At 39.6% G+C, this 25,039-nt stretch overlaps 2 protein-coding genes across 3 annotated transcripts in view; one reads left to right on the top strand and one right to left on the bottom strand.

Moving 5' to 3' along the window:
- The window catches only part of LOC126194795 (uncharacterized), a 71,061-nt gene that overhangs the window by 28,997 nt on the left and 17,025 nt on the right, over nt 1–25,039 (bottom strand). For both annotated transcript variants that reach the window (XM_049933101.1, XM_049933102.1), the window contains exon 3: nt 20,651–20,787. In XM_049933101.1, coding sequence (XP_049789058.1) covers nt 20,651–20,787 — 137 coding nt within the window. The remainder of the gene's footprint in view (nt 1–20,650; nt 20,788–25,039) is intronic.
- LOC126194794 (transmembrane protein 87A) overlaps nt 1–25,039 on the top strand; it is a 76,068-nt gene that overhangs the window by 39,491 nt on the left and 11,538 nt on the right. The window contains exons 9-13 of the mRNA XM_049933100.1: nt 185–403; nt 2,522–2,642; nt 5,088–5,191; nt 17,860–17,936; nt 18,022–18,080. Of these exons, the coding sequence (XP_049789057.1) occupies nt 185–403; nt 2,522–2,642; nt 5,088–5,191; nt 17,860–17,936; nt 18,022–18,080 (580 nt within the window). The remainder of the gene's footprint in view (nt 1–184; nt 404–2,521; nt 2,643–5,087; nt 5,192–17,859; nt 17,937–18,021; nt 18,081–25,039) is intronic.

Raw genomic sequence — 25,039 nt, 5'->3', positions numbered from 1 at the left:
TTCTTAGCTTACGATCCTAGGTTTAACAAGTCCAAGAGTAATCCTTCAGATCCTTTTTGGTCTGCTCTTCCATAGCTGCTTGTCACAGTTGATAGGACGACTGGTACTTACGAGTCCATATATCTTTGCGTGATATGTTGTTTCAAAGTGTACATTTAATTTCAATATCTCTTTGTGTTTTCAGGCCACGGCTTGGTCCAATGCTACACCGTGTTGTGGGGACTGGACTTCTATATTTTGTATTAGCATCAATAGAAAGCTATCTCCGTGTTATGCACCAGAAGAATGACCGCAGCAATCAAGTTCTTATATCTGGCATTCCACTTGCTGTTCTCGACTCTATCATTTGTTGGTGGATATTTACTAGTCTTGTTCAAACAACTAGAACTTTGAGACTTCGTAGGTAAGTTGATTTTTCTGCTTTATGATTTGCTGACATTATTGAATTATGAGATTACTTATACAAAACTGATTATAAAACTGTTACACACTGCAGTTTTTGTTGATGCTTCAGTCATACTTTGTGTTGTGTAATATATGAAAAGGTTTGTCCTGATAACCTCAATAAGAAAGTCAGTTTACTAATAGTCAGATGCTTCATGTTTTAAGTATAATGAAGGAAAATTGAAAGAGAATAGTGTGTCATCATTGTTCCGTTATTAGTGAAGCTACTACAAAACGTAACTGTCCTTTACAGGGCACTGTTGGATCCAACATGTCTTGTTTGTTTTCTGTTCCACAAAGTAGATTAGATTAGCTTCAGTTTTCCCTCTACAGACTCAAAAATGAGATGATTCTTGTGGGTGGGGAGCATGTCAGAAAGTATAATGTAAAAAATATAGAATATAACATAAAAAACACTTGCATTTTATACTCACTTCCCTGATCATTTATTATGAGATTGTCAACATATGTGAATACATTACAGCAAAATGGAACTAGTAATACGTATTTACAGAACTAAAACACTGTCAGAATAAAACATAGTTATGCACTTTCAAGAAATTTATCACACTCAAAATACCTACTCTTGACTGTTGCGACCAAGTGTTGCCAAAACTGGAATCTAACAGACATTTTTACATAAGCTGGTCTAACACTCCCTGTTAAGATATTAATCTGTATAGTATAAGGAGTTGTCTACCAAAAAGTCTTTCAAACTATCTTTGAAATGTGCTATACGTGAAACCAAATTGTTAATGGTTGCTGGCAATGTGTTGAAAATATGTGTTCTTGGGTATTGGGCCTCTTTTTTTAGACCAAGGTAAGTGATTTTAGGTCTATATGTAGATTTTTCTTATTCCTAGAATTGACACTATGTATTGAGATATTGGTTGGAAATAAACACACATTATTTGCAACAAATTTCATTAAGGAATATATATACTGAGAGTCAGTGGTTAGAATACCTATTCCAAAAAACAGCAGTAGTGTGTGTCATGTGTGCAAACCAAATGAACCTGGTTCATAAGGAGAAAAACAATTTTTTTTAGCTAAGTGTCGTGTACGAGATGGCCTTGTGATGTATTCTGCTATTCCATGTTGTAGCAGGAAGGTTAACATTCTACCCCAAATTATATATGTCACTGCATTGTCTGTATGACTTGATGTTTTTGCTCATAAATAATAGACCCAGGAAGACGGACTGCAATTAGAATACTGAAAGTTAATATTTTTGTTTCTTTTAATTCCACTGTTTCAATAAACAGGAGTAAAAAAGTGTGTAAATCATGCCACAACCAAAGATGATTGAACAGTATGCAACTGGTACTATGAAGAAGCTGAAAGACACAAGAAATTTACAAGTGTTACCCACCACAGAAAATGAATCATGTTTATTTGACGCAGCAAAAGGGGGAAAAAACAGAGGTGTGGACTCTGGAGGAGGCATAACTTCTTGTTAAGGCTCACTACACTGTCTTTTTTATGTAGTGGAAGCATCTTGCATGGAAACTAGATGATACATAATAGCCCACTGCAGCAAAAGACCGTTATTTCCTGTTGAACTATGATGAAAAATTGTACATGTGTAAAATCAGAGCAGAGTGTAAGTTTGTGGGAATTATCTTTTAATTCCTTATGCTTACTTCTTTACTATTATTTTGTAAAATTTCTCGCAAGTTACTTCCCATGTGTCAACGTTTTATAAAAGGCCTACACCACCATTGTTCAAAACTAGCTTCTGTTTTTCAACTTTGATTGTTACTCATGATTGTAATATATTCAGGTACTGTGTTTTGTGGTGAATTTCCTTTTGAAGTAGCTTTTACTTTTCTTCTCTTGTTTATTTTTAGGTATACATAATTAAAACAAAGAAAATGGTGCACCAACTTTAGACTGTGGCCAAGAACCTTAAATTGTAGTGCAAACTAGTCAAAAAGTGAAATAATGTATCCTTGATAAATTGTGAAGGATGTAAGAGAATATTTTCCTTGAAGTGATGAATAATAACTGACCTAAAATGTGTTTTAATTTGTCACAATTGCTACTTACATCTAATTTTCATTTTTGCTCTTCACAGGAATTTGGTGAAGCTTTCGTTATACCACCATTTCACCAACACACTTATATTTGCTGTGGGTGCTTCTGTAATATTCATGCTGTATTCAATAAAATACCACAGATTCACAAACTGCTTAACGGTAAGTAGTTAGGTTTTTGAGCTGTTTTGTGATATTGGTGACTTATGATGTAGAAATAACTATATGTTATATAATGAATAACTTTGGCCTTCAATAACTTAGAAACCTAATGCATCACCATAGATACTTATATGTGGGTGTTTTCTTTTGGATGTGTACCACAGCCATCAGATTCCTCACATCCTTTTTTAAATCCTGTTAATTCTTGATACTGGCCCAGACAGCTGTCTATGAGATATTATTAATTACTTCGGCTTTTGATAGCAACTTTAATGTTGAAATACCCATTGATGAATCAAAACATTGTGACCACCGGGTTAATAGCTTGTTTGTCTTTCTGTGGAACGAAATGCATCACTGATTCTGCATATAAGGGATCCGACAATTCGTTGGTAGGTTAGTGCAGATGTAGCATTAGGTATCTACGCATGGATCATTTAATTCGCGAAAATAATGGGGTGCTGATTTGCGTATGTGGTGACAATATTCGATAGCATCCCAGGTGGATTCAATAGGATTTACATCAGACTAATTTGGTTGCTGAGACATCAACTTGAGTTTACTGTAATGCTCCTGAAACCACTGTAGCATGGTTCTGGCTCTGAGACACAGACAGTGATATTGCTGAAAGATGACATCACCATCAAGCATAAGGGGATGCAGGTGGTTCGCAGCTGTTAGCGTGTCTTCGATTACTACCACTGGTCTCATGCAAACACAGGAGAATGTCTCCCATAGCATAATACACCTCCCACTAGCCTGCGACCATAGAGTGCAACATGTTTTGAGCTGCTGTTCACCTTAATGATGGTGTTTGTGGAGACAACCATTGAACACATAGTGCTGGTCTACTGTGGAGTTCCAAGTTCAACAGTGTGCTCTGAAACACTTGTGCCTGTAACAGGGTTGGACTCTAATTTAGACAGAGATGCCACATATCACCATCTATCCTACTGTACAGGGCAGACAAGCCTCTGAAACCTACGTCCGCTGAAGAGTCGTGGACATCCAGCCATTTAGCAGTTAGTTGTAGTTTCACAGTCATATCTCTTTCCATAGATACTCATGACAGTAGTATGTGAACATTTGATCAGCTTTGCTGTTTTCGAGAACTTGTTCGCAGGATCTGCGTAATAATAATCTGCCCTTTGTCAGAGTCACTTATTTCATTGGATTTCCCCATTTGCAGCCCATGTCTTTGCTAGGGTGATCCCCCATCTGTGTCTGCTCCACTGGCAGCTGAGAAGCAGTAATATTGGCAAGGAAGGAGGCAGGCGTGGGGAGATGTGTGGAGGAATATTAGAGGGAAAGACAGGTGGAAGTAGAAAATAAAGAGTGAAAAGGTGTCGTTCACAGAACTGAGAGCTAGAGGAGAATGATGGGAGGGAGGTGGCATTTTGATAGGATGATGTGCAAAGTGGTAGAAGAGAAGGTGATATTTATGAAATGGAATTAAGGAGGAGACTTTAGCAGAGGTTTATGCCAAGGGAATTGAGAGAACTTCTGATGTACTGGATTGATAGTTCCCACTTACATAGGTAAGAGAAGCCATTGCTGCATTGTGGTTCAGGATTATGGTAATGTGGCCATTTTATGCAAGCAGAATGAAATTGAGAGGCTTATTTATAAGACCATGATACTGAACTCATTTGTAAGAGATTTAGAGTTATTGGAGCCAGTAAGGAAGTAAGGGGTTCGTGGAAGGTTTTCATGGGGTGGCTAGGTGGAAGAGATGGAGAGAGATTGCATTTGTTTGAAATAAGTTGTGTAGGTTCTTATCAATTACTGTGAATAGTAAGGTGTATGGCATGTTTCCATTGAAGTGTACTATAGTCATTAAAGCATCTCACAGTACTGATTTTCTATTTGTGTTTCTCAGTAAAACAAACAAAAAAGAACGTAGAGAGAGACTGAGCAGTGCACTAGTGAAAACGTGTTATTGAACAGCTTCTTACTATACACTCTAGAGGAGATTGACTTTATTTTAGTATTTGCATTGGTACAGTGGGATAGCCAATTTAGAAATAGAAATTATTTGTGTGTGTACTAACATCATTTGGGGTTGCAGCACCCACACACACGTTCTTGGAACAGCTACAAGTGGGAACAACAAGAAGTGAGATAGCTAAATATAGAAACAACACAGCTTAATTCTTTTAATAAAGTAAACATGGCAACCAGCCACTGTTTTTACTTTATTGTGAGAATTAAGCTGTATTTTCATACAGCCATGGCCCCACCATGTCAGTTTTCAACAAAATAACACAAACAATAATGTTAAGTAGGGATATATAACAGTACACAACCTCAACGAAGACACTGGATGGTTTGGAACCACAGTTCAGTTTTATATTTGTTATTAAAAATTAGGAATTGGTGGATGAAATTTTGATATTCTTCATCATTAATAGTCTTCTTTAGTAATAGTCTTCTGTTTTCTTTCAGGACTGGAAAGAACTATGGGTTGATGATGCTTACTGGCATCTTTTATTTTCTATTATCCTGTTAGTCATAATGGTGCTGTGGAGACCAACAAACAACAACCAAAGGTATGTTATATCATCAATTGCACCTGCACTCAGTATTTTGGTTTGGTTATGTGCATAGATAAATGCATGCTTCATGAAAGAGCATCATCGGAGGCTTTCAGTTTTTGTTAGCAACTAACAACAGTAAATGACATAAAATGTATTCAAAATTAGTAACTGTGCTGCTTGAACAATATGTATCTGTTAATGTGGTAAAGCAGCACAAGCAACTTGGGAGCGCTTTCGACTGCTTGCTGCCTGGAGCCCGTATTAGAGAGAAGTGTAGTTCTGTTCTCCGCTCGCAAGGCTTTGAAACAGATATAACATTTGCTTTGATCAGTTTGTTCTGATTATGACAATAGGTTTAACTAGTGGAGTGCCATGCCTCTATTATTTGAGAAGACAACTCTGTTTATCTGGATTAGTTTGTTTGAGCATATCAAATTCTACCAGGAAGTATAATGTGCACAGCACTACACTTCTTCACAGTGGATCAGGAACAGGTAGAAGTTGAAACTTGTGGAAAGCTAATAGCCACACTTAAAGGCAATGTCTCTGGAAACACTATGTCTAAAAAATTCTTGCTATAGAGTTGCTGCAGCAGATTATGCAGTGCAGTTCATAGATATTTTATTAGCTCTGGAAGAAACGCTTGAAGTTTGTGGTTTTTCTGCTGTGTCTGACAAAAGCACAGGTGTACAGGGTGCAACAAAAAGGCATGGCAAAACTTTCAGGAAACATTCCTCACACATGGAGGGATAAAATGTTATATGGACATGGGTCAAGAAACAATTTATTTTAATGGTGGAGCTTATTTTCTACTTCTCTTCATAATCACATTAATCAAAAAACACAGAAACAGGACGTACCAGCATTACATAAAATGATTTCTTACATGAAATTTTCAAAATAACCTCTTGGTTGCGTTTAGTTAGAATGTACAGTAAGTTGTAATTCTTAGGTTCACCACCGGTGATCGTTGTTTCAATTAAACAAAGATAATGTTGATATCAGATTCACTCCATTAATTGTGTTGACATGCAGCTGATTTCATTCCTCTACTAGCATCATGCACGTAGCATCAACTCTTCCGAATTTGTCCCAGACATGGTTTCCGGTAAAATGCAGTGGAAGAGTACTCAAATGTGGAGTTGGTAGATGCCCATTTGCTGTATGGATTGGCAAGTAGTAATGACCATGGTACTGTGGAGGAGATTTCCAGAATGGCAGCGCCCCAACAGAGCACATGTGAAGCAGTTGATTATAATCTTTGGGAACGTGGGACATTTAAGCCCACTACACATGGCTGGGGGAGATGTAGGACGAGGGCACCTTCACTGTAGGAGGAATTTCTTTGTGCATTTGACTACAACCTTGGTGTCAGCATATGACAGCTGCAACAAGTAATGTTGACCACGTCTGTCTGAAAGTGCTTCATGAGAATCTACTGTATCTGTTCCGTGTGCAGGCACTAACAGTAGCTGATTTTCATTCAACAGTATGTCAACCCTGTACTTTATTGCAACAATGTGTCAACTCCACATGTGCTATCCACGGATGAGGCACCATTTCGAAGATTGTGTTGTTGACTTGTAGAAACTGAGCTCCAATATGGAAAATAATTTCCTGACCCACATCCATGCAACATATTTTCGTCCTGTACATGTGAGAATTGTTTCCTGAAAGTTTGGCTATAGCTTTGTGTTATACCCTGTATTTTGCTGCGATCAGTTTCTAATATTTGTACCTAGTGTCAAGATGGAGATGTGTGGAAGTGAGAAACTTACAGATATGGTGCCTCTAAATTACAAGACAACTGGACAAGCTATATTTATAGCTTCATAAAATTATGTGTCAAATGTAAACTTGAAGTGGAATAAACTTCTTGATGTATTACTAATCACCAAATTTCAGCTTGATTTTGCCTGTGATTTGGAGAAAAATACATGTAATCAATTTGGGAAGAGTGTTTAGAGTATTTCATTCCAGACTTTGAATTTCGATTTAGACTGTTTTTCTGAAGTTTGAGGTTTTTGTAGAATCTTAACCTGGCAAGGACGTGATAAAAGAAAGACAGTACGTCAAGGATGTGGCGAGTCATAAGTATTTATTGGTGCTGTTTTAAGAAAAGATGGGAAATTAGCCACATAATCAGTAATAAATCAGTCTGACAGTCAATTCCTGTGAAGATTCTTTGCTGAACTCTCAGATTCTTGTATGCAAAGTCCTCTGGAATCCAGGTATTTCTTTTCGGGCCATCAAATATTCATTGACAAGCATATGGCCTTGTGTTTTGATAAAATTAGAATGTTTTTGGGTCTTATTATTATTTTATTGATGAACAATATCAGTGTTTATGCCAACCCTATTCCATTTTGCATGGAACACTGTCTGAGCCAATTTTCTTGAATTGGGTCTTACACCATACATCAGACAACTTGTTTAAAATGCCTACTCCACCTTTCATTGAATTATAAAGCATTTTTATTTCTGATTTCTTCTTCTCTCCAGTCCATTCATCAATCTGAGCATTGTGGTGAAGACTAGATATGAGCAATACAGGTTTGTTTTTCTTTGGTATACAAGACACAAACCCAACTGGAAATCGTGAATAAAATGTTCTTGGTTTTCAAGCCGCGTCAATTCGAATAAAATCCTCGAGCTTTTGATGACCATCTCCACCATCGTCGTCAGGAGTTCACTGACTGCCGGGGCTACTGCGGTTTCTCGCTTATGTAGGCATGATGATATCATCAGCAGCCAACCAGATAGACCCAGTGTGCCGCGCGCGTAAGTCGACCCAGGCAGCTAGCGGAGCTTTTGCCCGTGGCAGCACCGGTGATGTCAGGTGGTGCCAAGGGCAGGCGCCACGTTTGAAACTTCCACTCCCACGCCGCGCATCTGTCTTTGCTTTCTTTCGATGTCCAACGCCCGCCCCCCATGCCCTCCTGAGTGTGTACCCCTGATCTCTGTTGAAATTGTTATTGTTTAAACGAGTCTCGACTGCTTCCTTTATAATGGAGTCCCAATATGTGGAAGCATGAGCCAACACTTTTGTATTTTGGAACTGTATTTTATGTCCATTTTCTAGGCAATGCTTCGCTATGGCCGACTTGTCAAGCTACCTTTGTTTTATATGCCGCTTGTGCTCAGTACAACGCTCCACAACTGTGCGAATTGTTTGTCTGATATACGTGCTGCCACATTCACAGGGTAACTACACGCCGGACACTCGAAGAGCAATGTCATCTTAAACATGGCGCAACTTATCTCGTATCTTGGGAGCGGGCTGGAACACTGGTCTTAGCCCATGTTTCTGCAGCAGACGTCCTAACTTACTGCTAGTTGCTCCACAGTGTGGCAGGAATGCAGTCCTTTTGGCCTCTTTTACTGATTCACCAGGTGTCTTTTGTCGGCGGCCCTTGAAAGCGTTTGCGATGTCACTTTAGCTGTATCCAGTTTCCCTGAAAACACATTTTAAGTTCTGCAATTCAGACTGTAGGTGGTCGTCGTCAGAGATAATCTTGGCTCTATGAACCAATGTGTTCAGGACCCCTTTCTTGTGTACAGGGTGGTGGAAACAATATCAAGAAGGTGTCATCAGTGTATCATTGGGAAAACAAGACAGCTGTAATGTCGCAGTTTGCAGAGCCTGCTCTTCAAAGTACTCCATGAAGAAATTTGCGATTGCTGAAGACAGTGGTGATCCTGTGGCTGTGCCGTCCGTCGTTTCATAATATTCATCGTAGTACAAAAAGTACGTTTCCAGAATGAGATTTTCACTCTGCAGCGGAGTGTGTGCTGATATGAAACTTCCTGGCGGATTAAAACTGTGTGCTGGAGCGAGACTTGAACTTGGGACCTTTGCCTTTCGTGGGTAAGTGCTCGACCATCTGAGCAACCCAAGCACGACTCACACCCTGTCCTCACAGCTTTACTTCCACCAGTACCTCGTCTCCTACTTTCCAAACTTCACAGAAGCTCTCCTGCAAACCTTGCAGAACTAGCACTCATGGAAGAAAGGATATTGCAGAGAAATGGCTTAGCCACAGCCTGGGGGATGTTTCCAGAATGAGTTTCGCAGGAGAGCTGTGAAGTTTGGAAAGTAGGAGACGAGGTACTGGTGGAAGTAAAGCGGTGAGGATGGCGCGTGAGTCGTGCTTGGGTATCTCAGATGGTAGAGCACTTGCCCAAAAAAGGCAAAGGTCCCGAGTCAGTCTTGGTCCGACACACAGTTTTAATCTGCCAGGAAGTTTCAAAAGGTATGTTGCCATTAGGACGTGACGGAACAACTTAATGATTCCAGATGGAAAATGTTGGGCCAAAAGATCCAGCGTATCTTGTATTGGCACCCTCGTAAAAAGTGACACAACGTCCAGGCTAACCATTAGGTTGTTTGGGCCTATCTTCATTCTCTTGAGTGTCTCAACAAACTTCTGGGAGTTGACAACATGGTGTTCAATGTCCCAATTTTGATGCTAATAATCCTGCCAGATGTTTAGCAAGTCTGTAGGTGGGCGAACTGATTGCACTAACAATGGGCCTCAGAGGACTTTCTTTGTGAATCTTTGGTTAATCCATAGAGCCTGGGAGGTCTGGCAGCACAAGGTGTTAATTTATTCACCACTTCATCTGGCTAACCAGAATTCTATAATAACTTCCCTATCTTTCTGACAATGGCCTGTGTGGGATCACGACTAAGCTTGCAGTACGTGGTGTCTTCTAATAAATGTAGCATCTTCAGGTGGTAGTCTGCAGAGTTCAGAACCATGGTGGCATTCCTTTTGTCAGTTGGCAAGACAACCAAGTCTTCATTCTCACGTAATAACCGTATCAATGGAGAGACGTCTACAGACGTTGAAGTAACCTCTGGCGTGCCACAGGGGAGTGTTATGGGACCATTGCTTTTCACAATATATATAAATGACCTAGTAGATAGTGTCGGAAGTTCCATGCGGCTTCTCGCAGATGATGCTGTAGTATACAGAGAAGTTGCAGCATTAGAAAATTGTAGCAAAATGCAGGAAGATCTACAGCGGATAGGCACTTGGTGCAGGGAGTGGCAACTGACCCTTAACATAGACAAATGTAATGTATTGCGAATACATAGAAATGAGGATCCTTTATTGTATGATTATATGATAGCGGAACAAACACTGGTAGCAGTTACTTCTGTAAAACATCTGGGAGTATGCGTGCGGAACGATTTGAAGTGGAATGATAATATAAAATTAATTGTTGGTAAGGCGGGTACCAGGTTGAGATTCATTGGGAGAGTCCTTAGAAAATGTAGTCCATCAACAAAGGAGGTGGCTTAGAAAACACTCGTTCGACCTATACTTGAGTATTGCTCATCAGTGTGGGATCCATACCAGATCGGGTTGACGGAGGAGATAGAGAAGATCCAAAGAAGAGCGGCGCGTTTCGCCACAGGGTTATTTGGTAATCGTGATAGTGTATCGGGGATGTTTAGCAAACTCAAGTGGCAGACTCTGCAAGAGAGGCGCTCTGCATTGCGGTGTAGCTTGCTCGTAAGGTTTCGAGAGGGTGCGTTTGTGGATGAGGTATCGAATATATTGCTTCCCCCTACTTACACCTCCCGAGGAGATCACGAATGTAAAATTAGAGAGATTCGAGCGCGCACAGAGGCTTTCAGACACTCGTTCTTCCCGCGAACCATACGCAACTGGAACAGAAAAGGGAGGTAATGACAGTGGCACGTAAAGTGCCCTCCGCCACACACCGTTGGGTGGCTTGCGGAGTATAAATGTAGATGTAGATGTAGAAGCAACATTGTTCCTCCTGGCTAATATTAGATTTTGGTGGCTTAGCTTTCGCCAGGATATGGCTGGTAAGTAGCCTGACGTCCTCAGCTGCATTGTGCGAAAGATTCCTAATGCACTGCTCTATTCCACTAATTATATCCAGTATTGGCAGACGTTGTGGAGCTGGAGAAAAGTTGAGGCCTTTACTTAGTTCTGATATAGAGCCGCCATCCAGCTAGCTCCGCTAGCTGTCCAGGTCGACACACGCGTGCGCTTCACATTGGGTCTATCTGGTTGGCTGCTGATGATGTCATCATGCCTATATATGCGAAAAACCGTAGCAGCCCCGGCAATCGGTGAACTCCTGATGAAGATGGCGGGGATGGTCATCAAAAGCTCAAGGATTTTATGCAAACTGACACAGCTTGAAAACTGAGAATGTTTTATTCATGTATGCCATTGCGAAAGACTCCGAGTACACCCAACTGGAAATCAACTTCAAATGAATAAATTTCTTTACCATGTTTCAAAAAATTCCAGAGGGATTTGTCTCTTGTTCTTGTGCACAGTTCCCATGGAAGTCAGCTTATTTTCTTTGAGCAAATGTAACACTAGTCCACAGCTCATAAACCAATTATGGAAGATCTCAGTGAAAATGGTCCATCTGCCACTTCCTGGCATATATTTCAAGGTTGAAGGTATAAAAGTTCTTTGTATCAACCAAAGCTAATATTTTTATGCCATATTTGGCCAGTTTTGGTGGTATGTATTATCTAAATTTTCATCTGCCTCTGAATGCAAGCAGCATTTCATCTATGCTTGTGTATCCTCCAAGGACATGGGCTGTTTTGCCATTTCATTGAACGTTTCACATATCTGACATATTGATGTCAAGTTGTCCAACAGTTTTCTTTCTTCACATGTAGATTATTATCAAAACGAAACCAGATTGAAATAAAATGAAAACGCTGCTACGCAATTGCTAATCGAAATATTTCAACACCTGTACTGTCTGAAGCCCGAAGGCAGCTGTTTTCCGCCTCCCAGATAGGTAAAGTCTGCAGAGATACAAGAAGCATATGTAAATGTTAAGTTCACTCATGCTCTTTTTCATAATGAAATAGTGATTTTCAACCGCTTCACTTCACAAGCTGCTATCGTTCCTGTAAATATTATTTTAATTTATTTCTTTCCTTTTTCTCTACCCCCACCCTTTCCCACTTGTCCCCTGCCCTCCGCCTAACTTGCAGCACTTCACTGTCCGTCATCTCCACCATACTATCCCTCCCCCTCCCCACGGAAGCTGCCTCCTTAGTCCCACCCAGTCGCCACTCCCATCACCCATCGGTGCTACTGCTCGCAGTGTGGTTTCATTTGCCTGAGACTGCAGTTCTGTGTATGTGTGTGAGAGAGAGAGAGAGAGAGAGAGAGAGAGAGAGAGAGAGAGAGAGAGAGAGTGTGCACGCGCGCACTTTAAGTGTGAAAGTCTTTTTATTGTGACTATCTGCGACTCAGTATCTCCGCTATATGGTGAGTAGCAACTTTCCTTTTCATAATATTGTTATATTCCATCCTGGATTTTCCATTGTTAGATTTAAATTGAGAAATGTCATAAAGTACTACATTGTGGTTGTGGAAGGGTCATAATTACCCTTTGCACACATCTGTCTCCGTGCACTGGTGGCGACCAACTGAGTGGTCTCATGCTGATGGGATGGGATTTAAATAGCTTCATGTACTGAGACCTTCGATAGCATACAACTGTGGAACAAAAAACTGAACACACTTAACTGTTACCTCTGTTATATATTAAGGAGTTAGAAGATTGCTTTATTATTGAGAGAAAGAGGAATTCTTTTGATGGTGAAACCAGCAAGCTTTAGAGAAATGTGAGAGGGATAATAGTTCAGGCAGAGTTGAAGGGAACCCTGAACTTCACTGGGTTGCACCTCCATACTACACTGATACCTGTTAAGATCACAGGGCCATGTAAGTTTGTGTTCACAGTAGGTTCATGTTTCAACCATAGGATGGTAATTAACTCTTATCTATGCTGTAGTATGTACCTGGTATTAAATAAGACAAAAATTAGGTACATATGGTACTTAAACCCCCCCATGAACCATGGACCTTACCGTTGGTGGGGAGGCTTGCGTGCCTCACCAATACAGATAGCCGTACTGTAGGTGCAACCACAACGGAGGGGTATCTGTTGAGAGGTCAGACAAACGTGTGGTTCCTGAAGAGGGGCAGCAGCCTTTTCAGTAGCTGCAGGGGCAACAGTCTGGATGATTGACTGATCTCGCCTTGTAACACTAACCAAAACGGCCTTGCTGTGCTGGTACTGCAAATGGTTGAAAGCAAGGGGAAAATACAGCTGTAATTTTTGCCCCAGCTTTACTGTATGGTTAATGATGATGGCGTCCTCTTGGGTAAAATATTCCGGAGGTAAGATAGTCCCCCATTCGGATCTCCGGGCGGGGTCTACTCAAGAGGATGTCGTTATCAGGAGAAATAAAACTGGCATTCTACGGATCGGAGTGTGGAATATCAGATCCCTTAATCAGGCAGGTAGGTTAGAAAGTTTAAAAAGGGAAATGGATAGGTTAAATTTAGATATAGTGGGAATTAGTGAAGTTCGGTGGCAGGAGGAACAAGACTTTTGGTCAGGCGAATACAGGGTTATAAATACAAAGTCAAATAGGGGTAATGCAGGAGGTTTAATAATGAATAAAAAAATAGGAATGCGGGTAAGTTACTACAAACAGCATAGTGAACACATTATTGTGGCCAATATAGATACGAAGCCCACGCCTACCACAGTAGTACAAGTTTATGTGCCAACTAGCTCTGCAGATGACGAAGAAATTGAAGTAATGTATGATGAAATAAAAGAAATTATTCAGATAGTGAAGGGAGACGAAAATTTAATAGTCATGGGTGACTGGAATTCGGTAGTAGGAAAAGGGAGAGAGGGAAATGTAGTAGGTGAATATGGATTGGGGGTAAGAAAAGAAAGAGGAAGCAGCCTCATAGAATTTTGCACAGAGCACAACTTAATCATAGCTAACACTTGGTTCAAGAATCATGAAAGAAGGTTGTATACATGGAAGAACCCTGGAGATACTAAAAGGTATCACATAGATTATATAATGGTAAGACAGAGGTTCAGGAACCAGGTTTTAAATTGTCTTACAATTTCCAGGGGCAGATGTGGACTCTGACCACAATCTATTGGTTATGAACTGTAGATTAAAACTGAAGAAACTGCAAAAAGGCGGGAATTTAAGGAGATGGGACCTGGATAAACTGACTAAACCAGAGGTTGTACAGAGTTTCAGGGAGAGCATAAGGGAACAATTGACAGGAATGGGGGGAAAGAAATACAGTAGAAGAAGAATGGGTAGCTTTGAGGGATGAAGTACTGAAGGCTGAAAGGAGAAAATATACAAATGTAGTAAATGAAGCAGGCAAAAAGGAATACAAACGTCTCAAAAATGAATCGACAGGAAGTGCAAAATGGCTAAGCAGGGATGGCTAGAGGACAAATGTAAGGATGTAGAGGCTTATCTCACTAGGGGTAAGATAGATACTGCTTACAGGAAAATTAGAGAGACCTTTAGAGAACCATTTGTATGAATATCAAGAGCTCAGATGGAAACCCAGTTCTAAGCAAAGAAGGGACAGCAGAAAGGTGGAATGAATATATAGAGTGTCTATACAAGGGCGATGTACTTGAGGACAATATTATGGAAATTGAAGAGGATGTAGATGAAGATGAAATGGGAGATATGATTCTGCGTGAAGAGTTTGACAGAGCACTGAAAGACCTGAGTCGAAACAAGGCCCCAGGAGTAGACAACATTCCATTAGAACTACTGACAGCCTTGGGAGAGCCTGTCCTGACAAAACTCTACCATCTGGTGGGCAAGATGTATGAGACAGGCGAAATACCCTCAGACTTCAAGAAGAATATAATAATTCCAATCCCAAAGAAAGCAGGTGTTGACAGATGTGAAAATTACTGAACTATCAGTTTAATAAGTCACGGCTGCAAAATAGTAACGCGAATTCTTTACAGGCGAATGGAAAAACTAGTAGAAGCCGACCTTGGGGAAGATCAGTTTGGATTCCCTAGAAATATTGGAAGACGTGAGGCAATACTGACCCTACGACTAATCTTGGAAGCTAGATTAAGGAAAGGCAAACCTACTTTCTAGCATTTGTAGACTTAGAGAAAGCTTTTGACAATGTTGACTAGAATACTCTCTTTCAGATTCTGAAGGTGGCAGGGGTAAAATACAGAGAGCGAAAGGCTATTTACAATTTGTACAGAAACCAAATGGCAGTTCATAAGAGTTGAGGGGCATGAAAGGGAAGCAGTGGTTGGGAAGGTAGTGAGACAGGGTTGTAGTCTCTCCCCAATGTTGTTCAATCTGTATATTGAGCAAGCAGTGAAGGAAACAAAAGAAAAATTTGGAGTAGGTATTAAAATCCATGGAGAAGAAATAAAAACCTTGAGGTTCGCTGATGACATTGTAATTCTGTCAGAGACAGCAAAGGACTTGGAAGAGCAGTTGAACGGAATGGGTAGCATCTTGAAAGGAGGATATAAGATGAACATCAACAAAAGCAAAACGAGGATAATGGAATGTAGTCGAACTAAGTTGGGAGATGCTGAGGGTATTAGATTAGGAAATGAGACACTTAAAGTAGTAAAGGAGTTTTGCTATTTGGGGAGCAAAATAACTGATAATGGTCGAAGTAGAGACGATATAAAATGTAGACTGGCAATAGCAAGGAATACATTTCTGAAGAAGAGAAATTTGTTAACGTCAAGTATAGATTTAAGTGTCAGGAAGTCATTTCTGAAAGTATTTATATGGAGTGTAGCCATGTATGGAAGTGAAATGTGGACGATAAACAGTTTGGACAAGAAGAGAATAGAAGCTTTCGAAATGTGGTGCTACAGAAGAACGCTGAAGATTAGATGGGTAGATCACATAACTAATGAGGAAGTATTGAATAGGATTGGGGAGAAGAGAAGTTTGTAACTTGACCAGAAGAAGGAATCGGTTGGTAGGACATGTTCTGAGGCATCAAGGGATCACCAATTTAGCATTGGAGGGCAGCGTGGGGGGTAAAAATCGTAGAGGGAGACCAAGAGATGAATACACCAAGCAGATTCAGAAGGATGTAGGTTGCAGTAGGTACTGGGAGATGAAGAAGCTTGCACAGGATAGAGTAGCATGGAGAGCTGCATCAAACCAGTCTCAGGACTGAAGACCACAACAACAACAACAACAACAACAACAACAACAATGGTACTTCAAAAGAGGACCGTCAGAAAGTAACATGGCAAATGGCAAAAAAGTAATATCTAAATTGGCCATAAAATAACACAACTTGCCGAAAATGTGGCATCTGCTATAACACAAATAACTCCTGGAAGAAATAGCCAGCAGAACTGGCTTAAGAAATTCTATGGAAAAAAAACAAAACTTTTAACAAATGATAAGGAACAAATGCTAAGGATGCTCCAAAATTCCTGAAAACAGATATTTGCCAAATAGAGAGGATAAAAAATTTCAAATATCTAGTGGGAAGATAATCCAAGAAAATTGACTTGGAAAAATCTTCAATAGAGGAAAGGTTGCATAAAATGAGGAGAGCATATGGCATTGCAGAAAACCACTGCAATAAAAAAGGCCTATCCAGAAATGCAAAAATAAGGTGTTGGACACAGTAGGGGGGCCAGAACACCTATATGTAAATGAATGCCTGGCTTTAAACTGTAATTTTGTTAAATTAGAATTACTAGAAAGGCAAATTATAAGGAAAATATTAGGACCACAAAACACAGCAGTGAGTTGAAAATTAGGAAGTAATGCTGAAATATAGCAAAATATTAAAAATGTAATGAGAAAAAGAAAAATCATGTTTGTTGGGCATTTATTTCAAATGCAAGACAGTAAATTAACTGATAACATTTTTTAAATATTTGTGGGGGAAGAAATCCACAACAAGTTGGTTCAACGAAGTAAAGGATGATTTAGAAAGAAGTAATATAAAAATAGAAGATATAAATAACAGAGAGGCCTTTCAGGAAATTATTGAAAATGGAAGGATTCCAAGGCAGTGTAGCTAAAAAGGCTGGTTCAAAATGGTCTGAAAACAGAAAGAAGAAATATAGTGAACAGATGACAGCATACTGGAAGAAAACAAAAGAACAAAGAATGAAGAATTATAATTGGAATGAGGTCCTCAGATATTTGCAGCGGGAGGAGCGTAACTTTTTGCTATCCGTATCAGTAGCCCCTGAACATTTCTTGGGCGATTGCTGTATCAAAATGTGCTAGGAATGAACATTTCCATGAGGTTCCTATCATGCTTTGATGCAGCCATTGACCAAGCAATATTTATGCGCTATTGATAATATCTAGTCAGTTGAAACTAAAACAGCATTTGAACAATGTACGTTCCAATTGACTGAAACAAACTGTAAGAACTGTACAGTGCCGGATGGAGAGTATTTTGTACCAATTTAGTTGCTTTCTGTCTAATTCTATTGACTTATGAAGTGAGTATTAATTTTTAACAAAAAATGTCATAATTAACGTGATAAATGTAAAGAACAGGCAATCAAAGTGCTGTGATACTCCACTATTACAACAAGAATACTTGTCCAGATTGCCTTCAGTTCAGTTTAAATGTCAGACATAAGTTTGATGAATTTCTGTGATATGTCCAAAATTTTCATTATTTACATCATGATCAGTACGATGTCACTTAAGAAAAATGTAATTTTATGATTGGAAGTTAGTCTTCCTGTTTAGTTTTTTTTGTATTTTGTTATAATCTGTGATGTGGATTACGTGGTTATGTTTTGCTTTCTCATGTTGTTCTTCTCTGTGGTTGCTTCAGGTATGCTTTCACACCACTCTTAGATGCACCAGAAGATGACGACGAGGAGGATGAACAATTTGTCAATGATGCGTTTGGTTTGTAAAACAAATATCATTGCTGGAGACCTTTTGTTTTGTATTTATGTTGTGTTCTACATTAACAATTTTTATTTTATTTTAGGGGTGAAAATGCGAGGCAACAGGAGTAATTCTCCTAAGCCAAAGTCTTCTAATTCTGTTGTAAGTATCATGCATTTTGTTCGTCTACTTATAATAATTTTGTCATAAGCTCTAAATAGAATTGTTTGTTAAAAAAACTTAATAAGAAGCTAAGGATTTAATTTGATAAAAGATACTAAAATTTAAACTCATGCTTGATAAATTAGCGCAGTGGAGGATGGCAAAATTAACCCATATAACTGGGAAAAGGTAAATCTTGGAAGGAATCCACCAAGAGAAAAAACTTCTTGTGCTGAATGAGAAGTGGAATTTGCTGTTAAGCATCTCAAGGCTTATGTTAAAGAGTGAAGTATCAGACTTGAATACTGAATGTGGTGCAGTGGAACTGCCCTCAGACAGCTGAACCAGTAACAGCAAAACTGCCAGCCGGTGTGGCTGAGGGGTTCTAGGCGCTTCAGTCTGGAACCACTATGGTCGCAGGTTCGAATCCTGCCTTGGGTGTGGATGTATGTGATGTCCTTAGGTTAGTTAGATTTAAATAGTTCTAAGTTCTAGGGGACTGATGATTCAGATGTTAAGTCCCCTAGTGCTCAGAGCCATTTGAACAGCGAAACTTTTCCCAACCTTGTTAACATTTGACTCTCGCTCATGTTGTTGATCATGTGGGGAGATTATTACAAGAACAGTAAGGCTCATGCTGGAGCGAAAGGCAGTATGAGCGATTTCTGGAATATATAAAAATCACAGAATACTACATCCAGTTCATTTACAGATGAAAATAATTTTGTCTACAGTACAAAAGTTACACACCATATCTCACCACTGGTAGATACGTCTTAAGGCAGATATGTACTGCATTCCCTCCTCTTACCTCTCTTCTATGCCTCTTCATTAACCTGCTGGTAATTTCATCCATGTTTAGTTTCATCTGTCTTTCCAGTGCCTTTGTTTCTCTTTCCCTGTCTTCCCAGCAATCTTTACTTACATGACCCTTCATTGCATGCAGTTTCTTTGGAATACATGTCCCAGCATAGATGCTTGTGTCAGTCTTTTCATTTCAATTAGTTTTCTTTCCTTTTCTATTATTCTGGTTATTAATCAGTGTCAGTCCGTTCTGTTTTAAACAATTTTCTCCACAACTAAGTTTCAAAACTATCCAAATATTTTCTTTTTTCCTTTTGACTGTCAACGATTCACTGCCACACTGTGTACAGCAAACATGATGATAATAATGATGATGATGACGTGTCAGTGTATGCTGATTTTTGTGGGTGCAGGGCATTCATATATAATTAGGTTCAGGAGATGATATGTTAACTTCAGCAACTTGTACTTAATGCGTGGAAAGTGATATTGCAGTAATTCACTGGTTTTCATGACAAACTGAAGCTTGTTGTCAAAGAATGGTCCACCTCAGTGAGTTTTTACTGTTGATGAGCTGACATTCTACAAGTCCTTCTTGCGATCAGATAACCACAACTATATATCTGTCTTTAAGTTAATTTCCTTGAAGTATCACATATTTCTACTCTGCAACAGAGTATGCACTGTGGTGAGCATTGGTGACAAAGAAAAACTGTATCATGTAAATAAAGAAGTCTGTTACTAGACTAAGACTTGAACCCAAATCTCTTGTGGGCAGCACATTGCCATTCTCATGGCTGAGTATATCTCACGAACTGAATCTTAAGTTTCAGCTTACCACTACTTCCATTTATATTCCCTAACCTCCACAGCTGTTCTACTATGCATTTGTACAAGTATCCCTAAGAGAGAGGGTGTAGTTGAGAAGACACACACCTAAAAAAGAAAAGAAAAGAAATTCACAGTTTAATTTTTGAGCTCCTGGGGAAATTCTTATCTCGATTTGGAGGAGGGGAAAATGTTGTGAAGGACCAGTGTTTCTCGGAATCCAGCAGCATTTGTGTAGAATAATGACTTGTTTTATAAGGAAATACCAATCACAAATTCCAAGAATTAACTTTCTCATGAATATTGATTACTAAGGTAGAAATGGCAAACATGATGGTACAGTTGGCAGTGATTTGACTGAAGGCCCTCAAGGATTAATATCAAGCTCTTTATTTTACACACAAATAAAGCTACAGAGAAATTGCTTATTATGTAGAGACCATTGGTGCATGTAAAATTAGTTGAGCTGTAATTCTGTAGCCAGGAATGTCCAGGAGCATATATCCTGAATTTAAATACTAACATGCAAACTTTCATAATACATTCAACATTATTCATATCAGTTATTTTCAGATTCATCCTAGCACAGTAACATCAGATTGGACATAGCCCAGCATTGCTGCTTTGGAAAACGAAGCCCAGCATTGCTGCCTTGGAATACGAGGACTGTTCAAAAAATTGATCTGTGCTTACCTTTTAGATATTGTGCATTGTCTCCTTCACAATTGATACAACACACCCAACATCGTTTTAACATCGTGAATTTATTTCCTCACATGAAGGTTTTTTTATGAATAATCCACTACAGTTTAACAGGAACAATGATGTTCTTAATTACAATACCAGAAGAAAAAATGACATTCTTTACTCCACATTACAGTTGCCTTTAGCACAAAAAGGGTTATACAATGCTGTAACCAGAATTTCTGATTGCTTACCCAGTGATGTAAAATCCCTGCTGGACAATAATGTTAAATTTGAAAACAAGTTGAAGCTTCTCCTTGATAACTCCTTCCATTCTGAAGAAGAATTTCTGTTTGTGTAGAAGATAGTGCTAGGAATTAATAATCCCCATCTGTAATTTAAAAACTAAATAAATAAAAATACATAAACATATCTAAAAAGAGAGATGATGAGACTTACCAAACAAAAGCGCTGGCAGGTCGATAGACACACAAACAAACACAAATATACACACAAAATTCAAGCTTTCGCAACAAACTGTTGCCTCATCAGGAAAGAGGGGAAGGAGAGGGAAAGACGAAAGGATGTGGGTTTTAAGGGAGAGGATAAGGAGTCATTCCAATCCCGGGAGCGGAAAGACTTACCTTAGGGGGAAAAAAGGACAGGTATACACTCGCACACACACACATATCCATCCACACATACAGACACAAGCAGACATATTTAAATATGTGCGTAAGCTAGCGTGCCTTAGCCATACAGGTAGCCATACCGTAGGTGCAACCACAATGCAGGGGCCCACACAAATGTGTGGTTCATGAAGAGGGACAGCCGGCCTTTTCAGTAGCTGCAGGGGCAACAGTCTGGATGATTGACCAATCTCGCCTTGTAACATTAACCAAAACGGCGTTGCTGTGCTGGTACTTTGAACGGCTGGAAGCAAGGGGAAACTACAGCTGTAATTTTTCCCAAGGGCATGCAGCTTTACTGTATGGTTAAATGATGATGGCGTCCTCTTGGGTAAAATATTCCGGAGGTAAAATAGTCCCCCATTCGGATCTCCGGGCGGGGACTACTCAGGACGACATTACCAACAGAAAGAAAACTGGCGTTTTATGGGTTGGAGCATGGAATATCAGATCCCTTAATTGGGTAGGAAGATTAGAAAGTATGAAAAGGTTAAAGTTGGATATAGTGAGAATTAGTGAAGTTCGGTGGCCGGGGGAACAAGTCAGGTGACTACAGGGTTATAAATACAAAATCGAATTGGGGTAATGCAGGAGTAGTTTTAATAATAAATAAAAAAAATAGGAGTGCAAGTAAATTACTATGAACAGCATAGTGAACGCATTATTGTAGCCGAGATAGACATGAAGCCCACACTTACCACAGTAGTACAAGTTTATAAGCCAACTAGCTCCACAGATGAAGATATTGAAGAAATGCATGATGAGATAAAAGAAATTATTCATTAGGGAGATAGTTATGGGAGACTAGAATTCGATAGGAAAAAAAGGAAAAGTAGTAGGTGAATATGGAATATGGGCAAGGGATGAAAGAGGAAGCTGCCTGGTAGAATTTTGTACAGAGAATAACTTAATCATAGCTAACACATCTACATCTACACTTATACTCCACAAGCCACCCAACGGTGTGTGGCGGAGGGCACTTAACGTGCCACTGTCATTACCTCCCTTTCCTGTTCCAGTCGCGTATGGTTCGCGGGAAGAACGACTGTCTGAAAGCCTCCGTGCGCGCTCTAATCTCTCTAATTTTACATTCATGATCTCCTCGGGAGGTATAAGTAGGGGGAAGCAATATATTCGATACCTCATCCAGAAACGCACCCTCTCGAAACCTGGCGAGCAAGCTACACCGCGATGCAGATCGCCTCTCTTGCAGAGTCTGCCACTTGAGTTTATTAAACATCTCCGTAACGCTATCACGGTTACCAAATAACCCTGTGACGAAACGCGCCGCTCTTCTTTGGATCTTTTCTATCTCCTCCGTCAACCCGATCTGGTACGGATCCCACACTGATGAGCAATACTCAAGTATAGGTCGAACGAGTGTTTTGTAAGCCACCTCCTTTGTTGATGGACTACATTTTCTAAGCACTCTCCCAATGAATCTCAACCTGGTACCCGCCTTACCAACAATTAATTTTATATTATCATTCCACTTCAAATCGTTCCGCACGCATACTCCCAGATATTGGTTGGTAAAACTACTCAATTTGTTCTTATTCACAGACCTACTTTATTTTGTGGTGCGAGGTTAAATTTTTCGTTAATGAAAGTTTCTTCTTCTTCCAGTTTGGGTAACGGATGGCTAACTGTAGCTTTCGTTGCTTGTAACAATGCAGGAAGAGCCGGTTTGGAATCCTTTGAAACTAAGGAAATCTTAGCTTACCGTACTATACCTGTTTCTGAGATTATTATTGCTAGTGAGGGTTCCTACCTTTTACCGCACGGGAGTTTGTCTTTGTCTTGTCGTAGACGTTGTAAGATAAATTCTGATTCCAGCGTTCACTTATGGGTGAAGGCTAGTGGTCCTTCTTCTTTGGAAGATTGTCGTATTGTGGGTGATTGTACTCTATATAATCATTGAGAGCAGTTGGTTTAAGAATCATGAAGTAAGGTTTTATATGAAGAAGAGGCCTGGAGACATTGAAAGGTTTCAGATAGATTATATAATGGTAAGACAGATATTTAGGAACCAGGTTTTAAATTGGGGGCAGATGTGGACCACAATCTATTGGTTATGAACTGTAGATTAAAACTGAAGAAACTGCAAAAAGGTGGGAATTTAAGGAGATGGGACCTGGATAAACAGAAAGAACCAGAGCTTGTAGAGTGTTTCAGAGAGAGCATTAGGGAATGATTAACAAGAATGGAGGAAAGAAACACAGTAGAAGAATGGGTAGCTTTGAGAGATGAAAGAGTGAAGGCATCAGAGGATCAAGTAGGTAAAAAGGCGAGGTCTAGTAGAAATCCTTAGATGACAGATGAGATATTGAATTTAATTGATGAAATGAGAAAGTATAAAAATGCAGTAAATGAAGCAGACAAAAAGGAATACAAACATCTCAAAAATGAGACCAGGAAGTGCAAAATGGCGAAGGAGGGCTGGCTAGAGGACAAATGTAAGGATGTAGAAGCGTATATCACTAGGGGCAAGATAGATACTGCCTACAGGAAAATTAAAGAGACCTTTGGAGAAAAGAGAACCACTTATATGAATATCAGGAGCTCAGATAGTTGAAACAAGGCACCGGGAGTACACAACATTCCATTAAAACTACTGATAGCCTTGGGAGAGCCAGCCCAGACAGATCTCTTTACCATCTGGTGAGCAAGATGTATGACACAGACTTCAAGAAGAATACAATAATTTCAATCCCAAAGTTAGCAGGTGTCGACAGGTGTGAAAATTACCGAACTATCAGTTTAATGAGTCACAACTGCAAAATACTAACACTAATTCTTTACAAAATTGATAGAAGCCGATCTCGGGGAAGATTAGTTTGAATTCCTTAGAAATGTTGAAACACGTGAGGCAATACTGACCCTATGAATTATCTTAGAAGATAGGTAAAGGAAAGGCAAACCTACATTTCTAACATTTGTAGACTTACAGAAGGCTTTTGACATTGTTGACTGGAATACTCTCTTTCAAATTCTGAATGTGACACGGGTGAAGTACAGGGAGCGAAAGGCTATTTACAATTTGTACAGAAACCAGATGGCAGTTATAAGAGTCGAGGGCCATGAAAGTGAAGCAGTGGTTGGGAAGGGAGTGAGACAGGGTTTTAGCCTATCCCCAGTGTTGTTCAATCTGTATATTGTACAAGCAGTAAAGGAAACAAAAGAAAAAATCATTGTAATTCTGTCAGAGACAGCAAAGTACCTGGGAGAGCAGTTGAACGGAATGGACAGTGTCTTGAAAGGAGGATATAAGATGAACATCAACAAAAGCAAAACGAGGATAATGGAATGTAGTCGAATCAAGTCAGGTGATGCTGAGTGAATTTGATTAGGAAATGAGACACTTAAAAGTAGTAGACGAGTTTTGTTATTTGGGGAGCAAAATAACTGATGATGGTCATAGCAGAGAGGATATAAAATGTAGACTACCAACGGCAAGAAGAGGAGAAATTTGTTAACATCGAGTGTTGATTTAAGTGTCAAGAAGTCTTTTCTGAAAGTATTTGTATGGAGTGTAGCCACGAATGGAAGTGAAAGATGGATGATAAATAGTTTAGGCAAGAAGAGAATAGAAGCTTTCGAAATCTGGTGCCACAGAAGAATGCTGAAGATTAGATTGGTAGATCAGGTAACTAATGAGGAGGTACTGAACAGAATTGGGGAGAAGAGGAATTTGTGGTACAACTTGACCAGAAGAAGGAATTGGATGGTAGGACATGTTCTGAGGCAAGGGATCACCAATTTAGTATTGGAGGGGCAGTGTGGAGGGTAAAAATCATAGAAGGAAACCAAGAGATTACACTAAGCAGATTCAGAAGGATGTAGATTGCAGTAGTTACTTCTAGTAACTAGTAGTAGTAGAAACTTGCTCAGTATAGAGTAGCCGAACCAGTCTCTGGACTGAAGACAACAACAAACAACAACAACAACAACAAC

This window comes from Schistocerca nitens, chromosome 7 (genome assembly GCF_023898315.1).
Source record: "Schistocerca nitens isolate TAMUIC-IGC-003100 chromosome 7, iqSchNite1.1, whole genome shotgun sequence".
NCBI classification, from domain to species: Eukaryota; Metazoa; Arthropoda; class Insecta; order Orthoptera; family Acrididae; genus Schistocerca; species Schistocerca nitens.
Note: the sequence above shows the minus strand (reverse complement) of the source record. Positions and strands in the feature narration are given on the sequence as shown.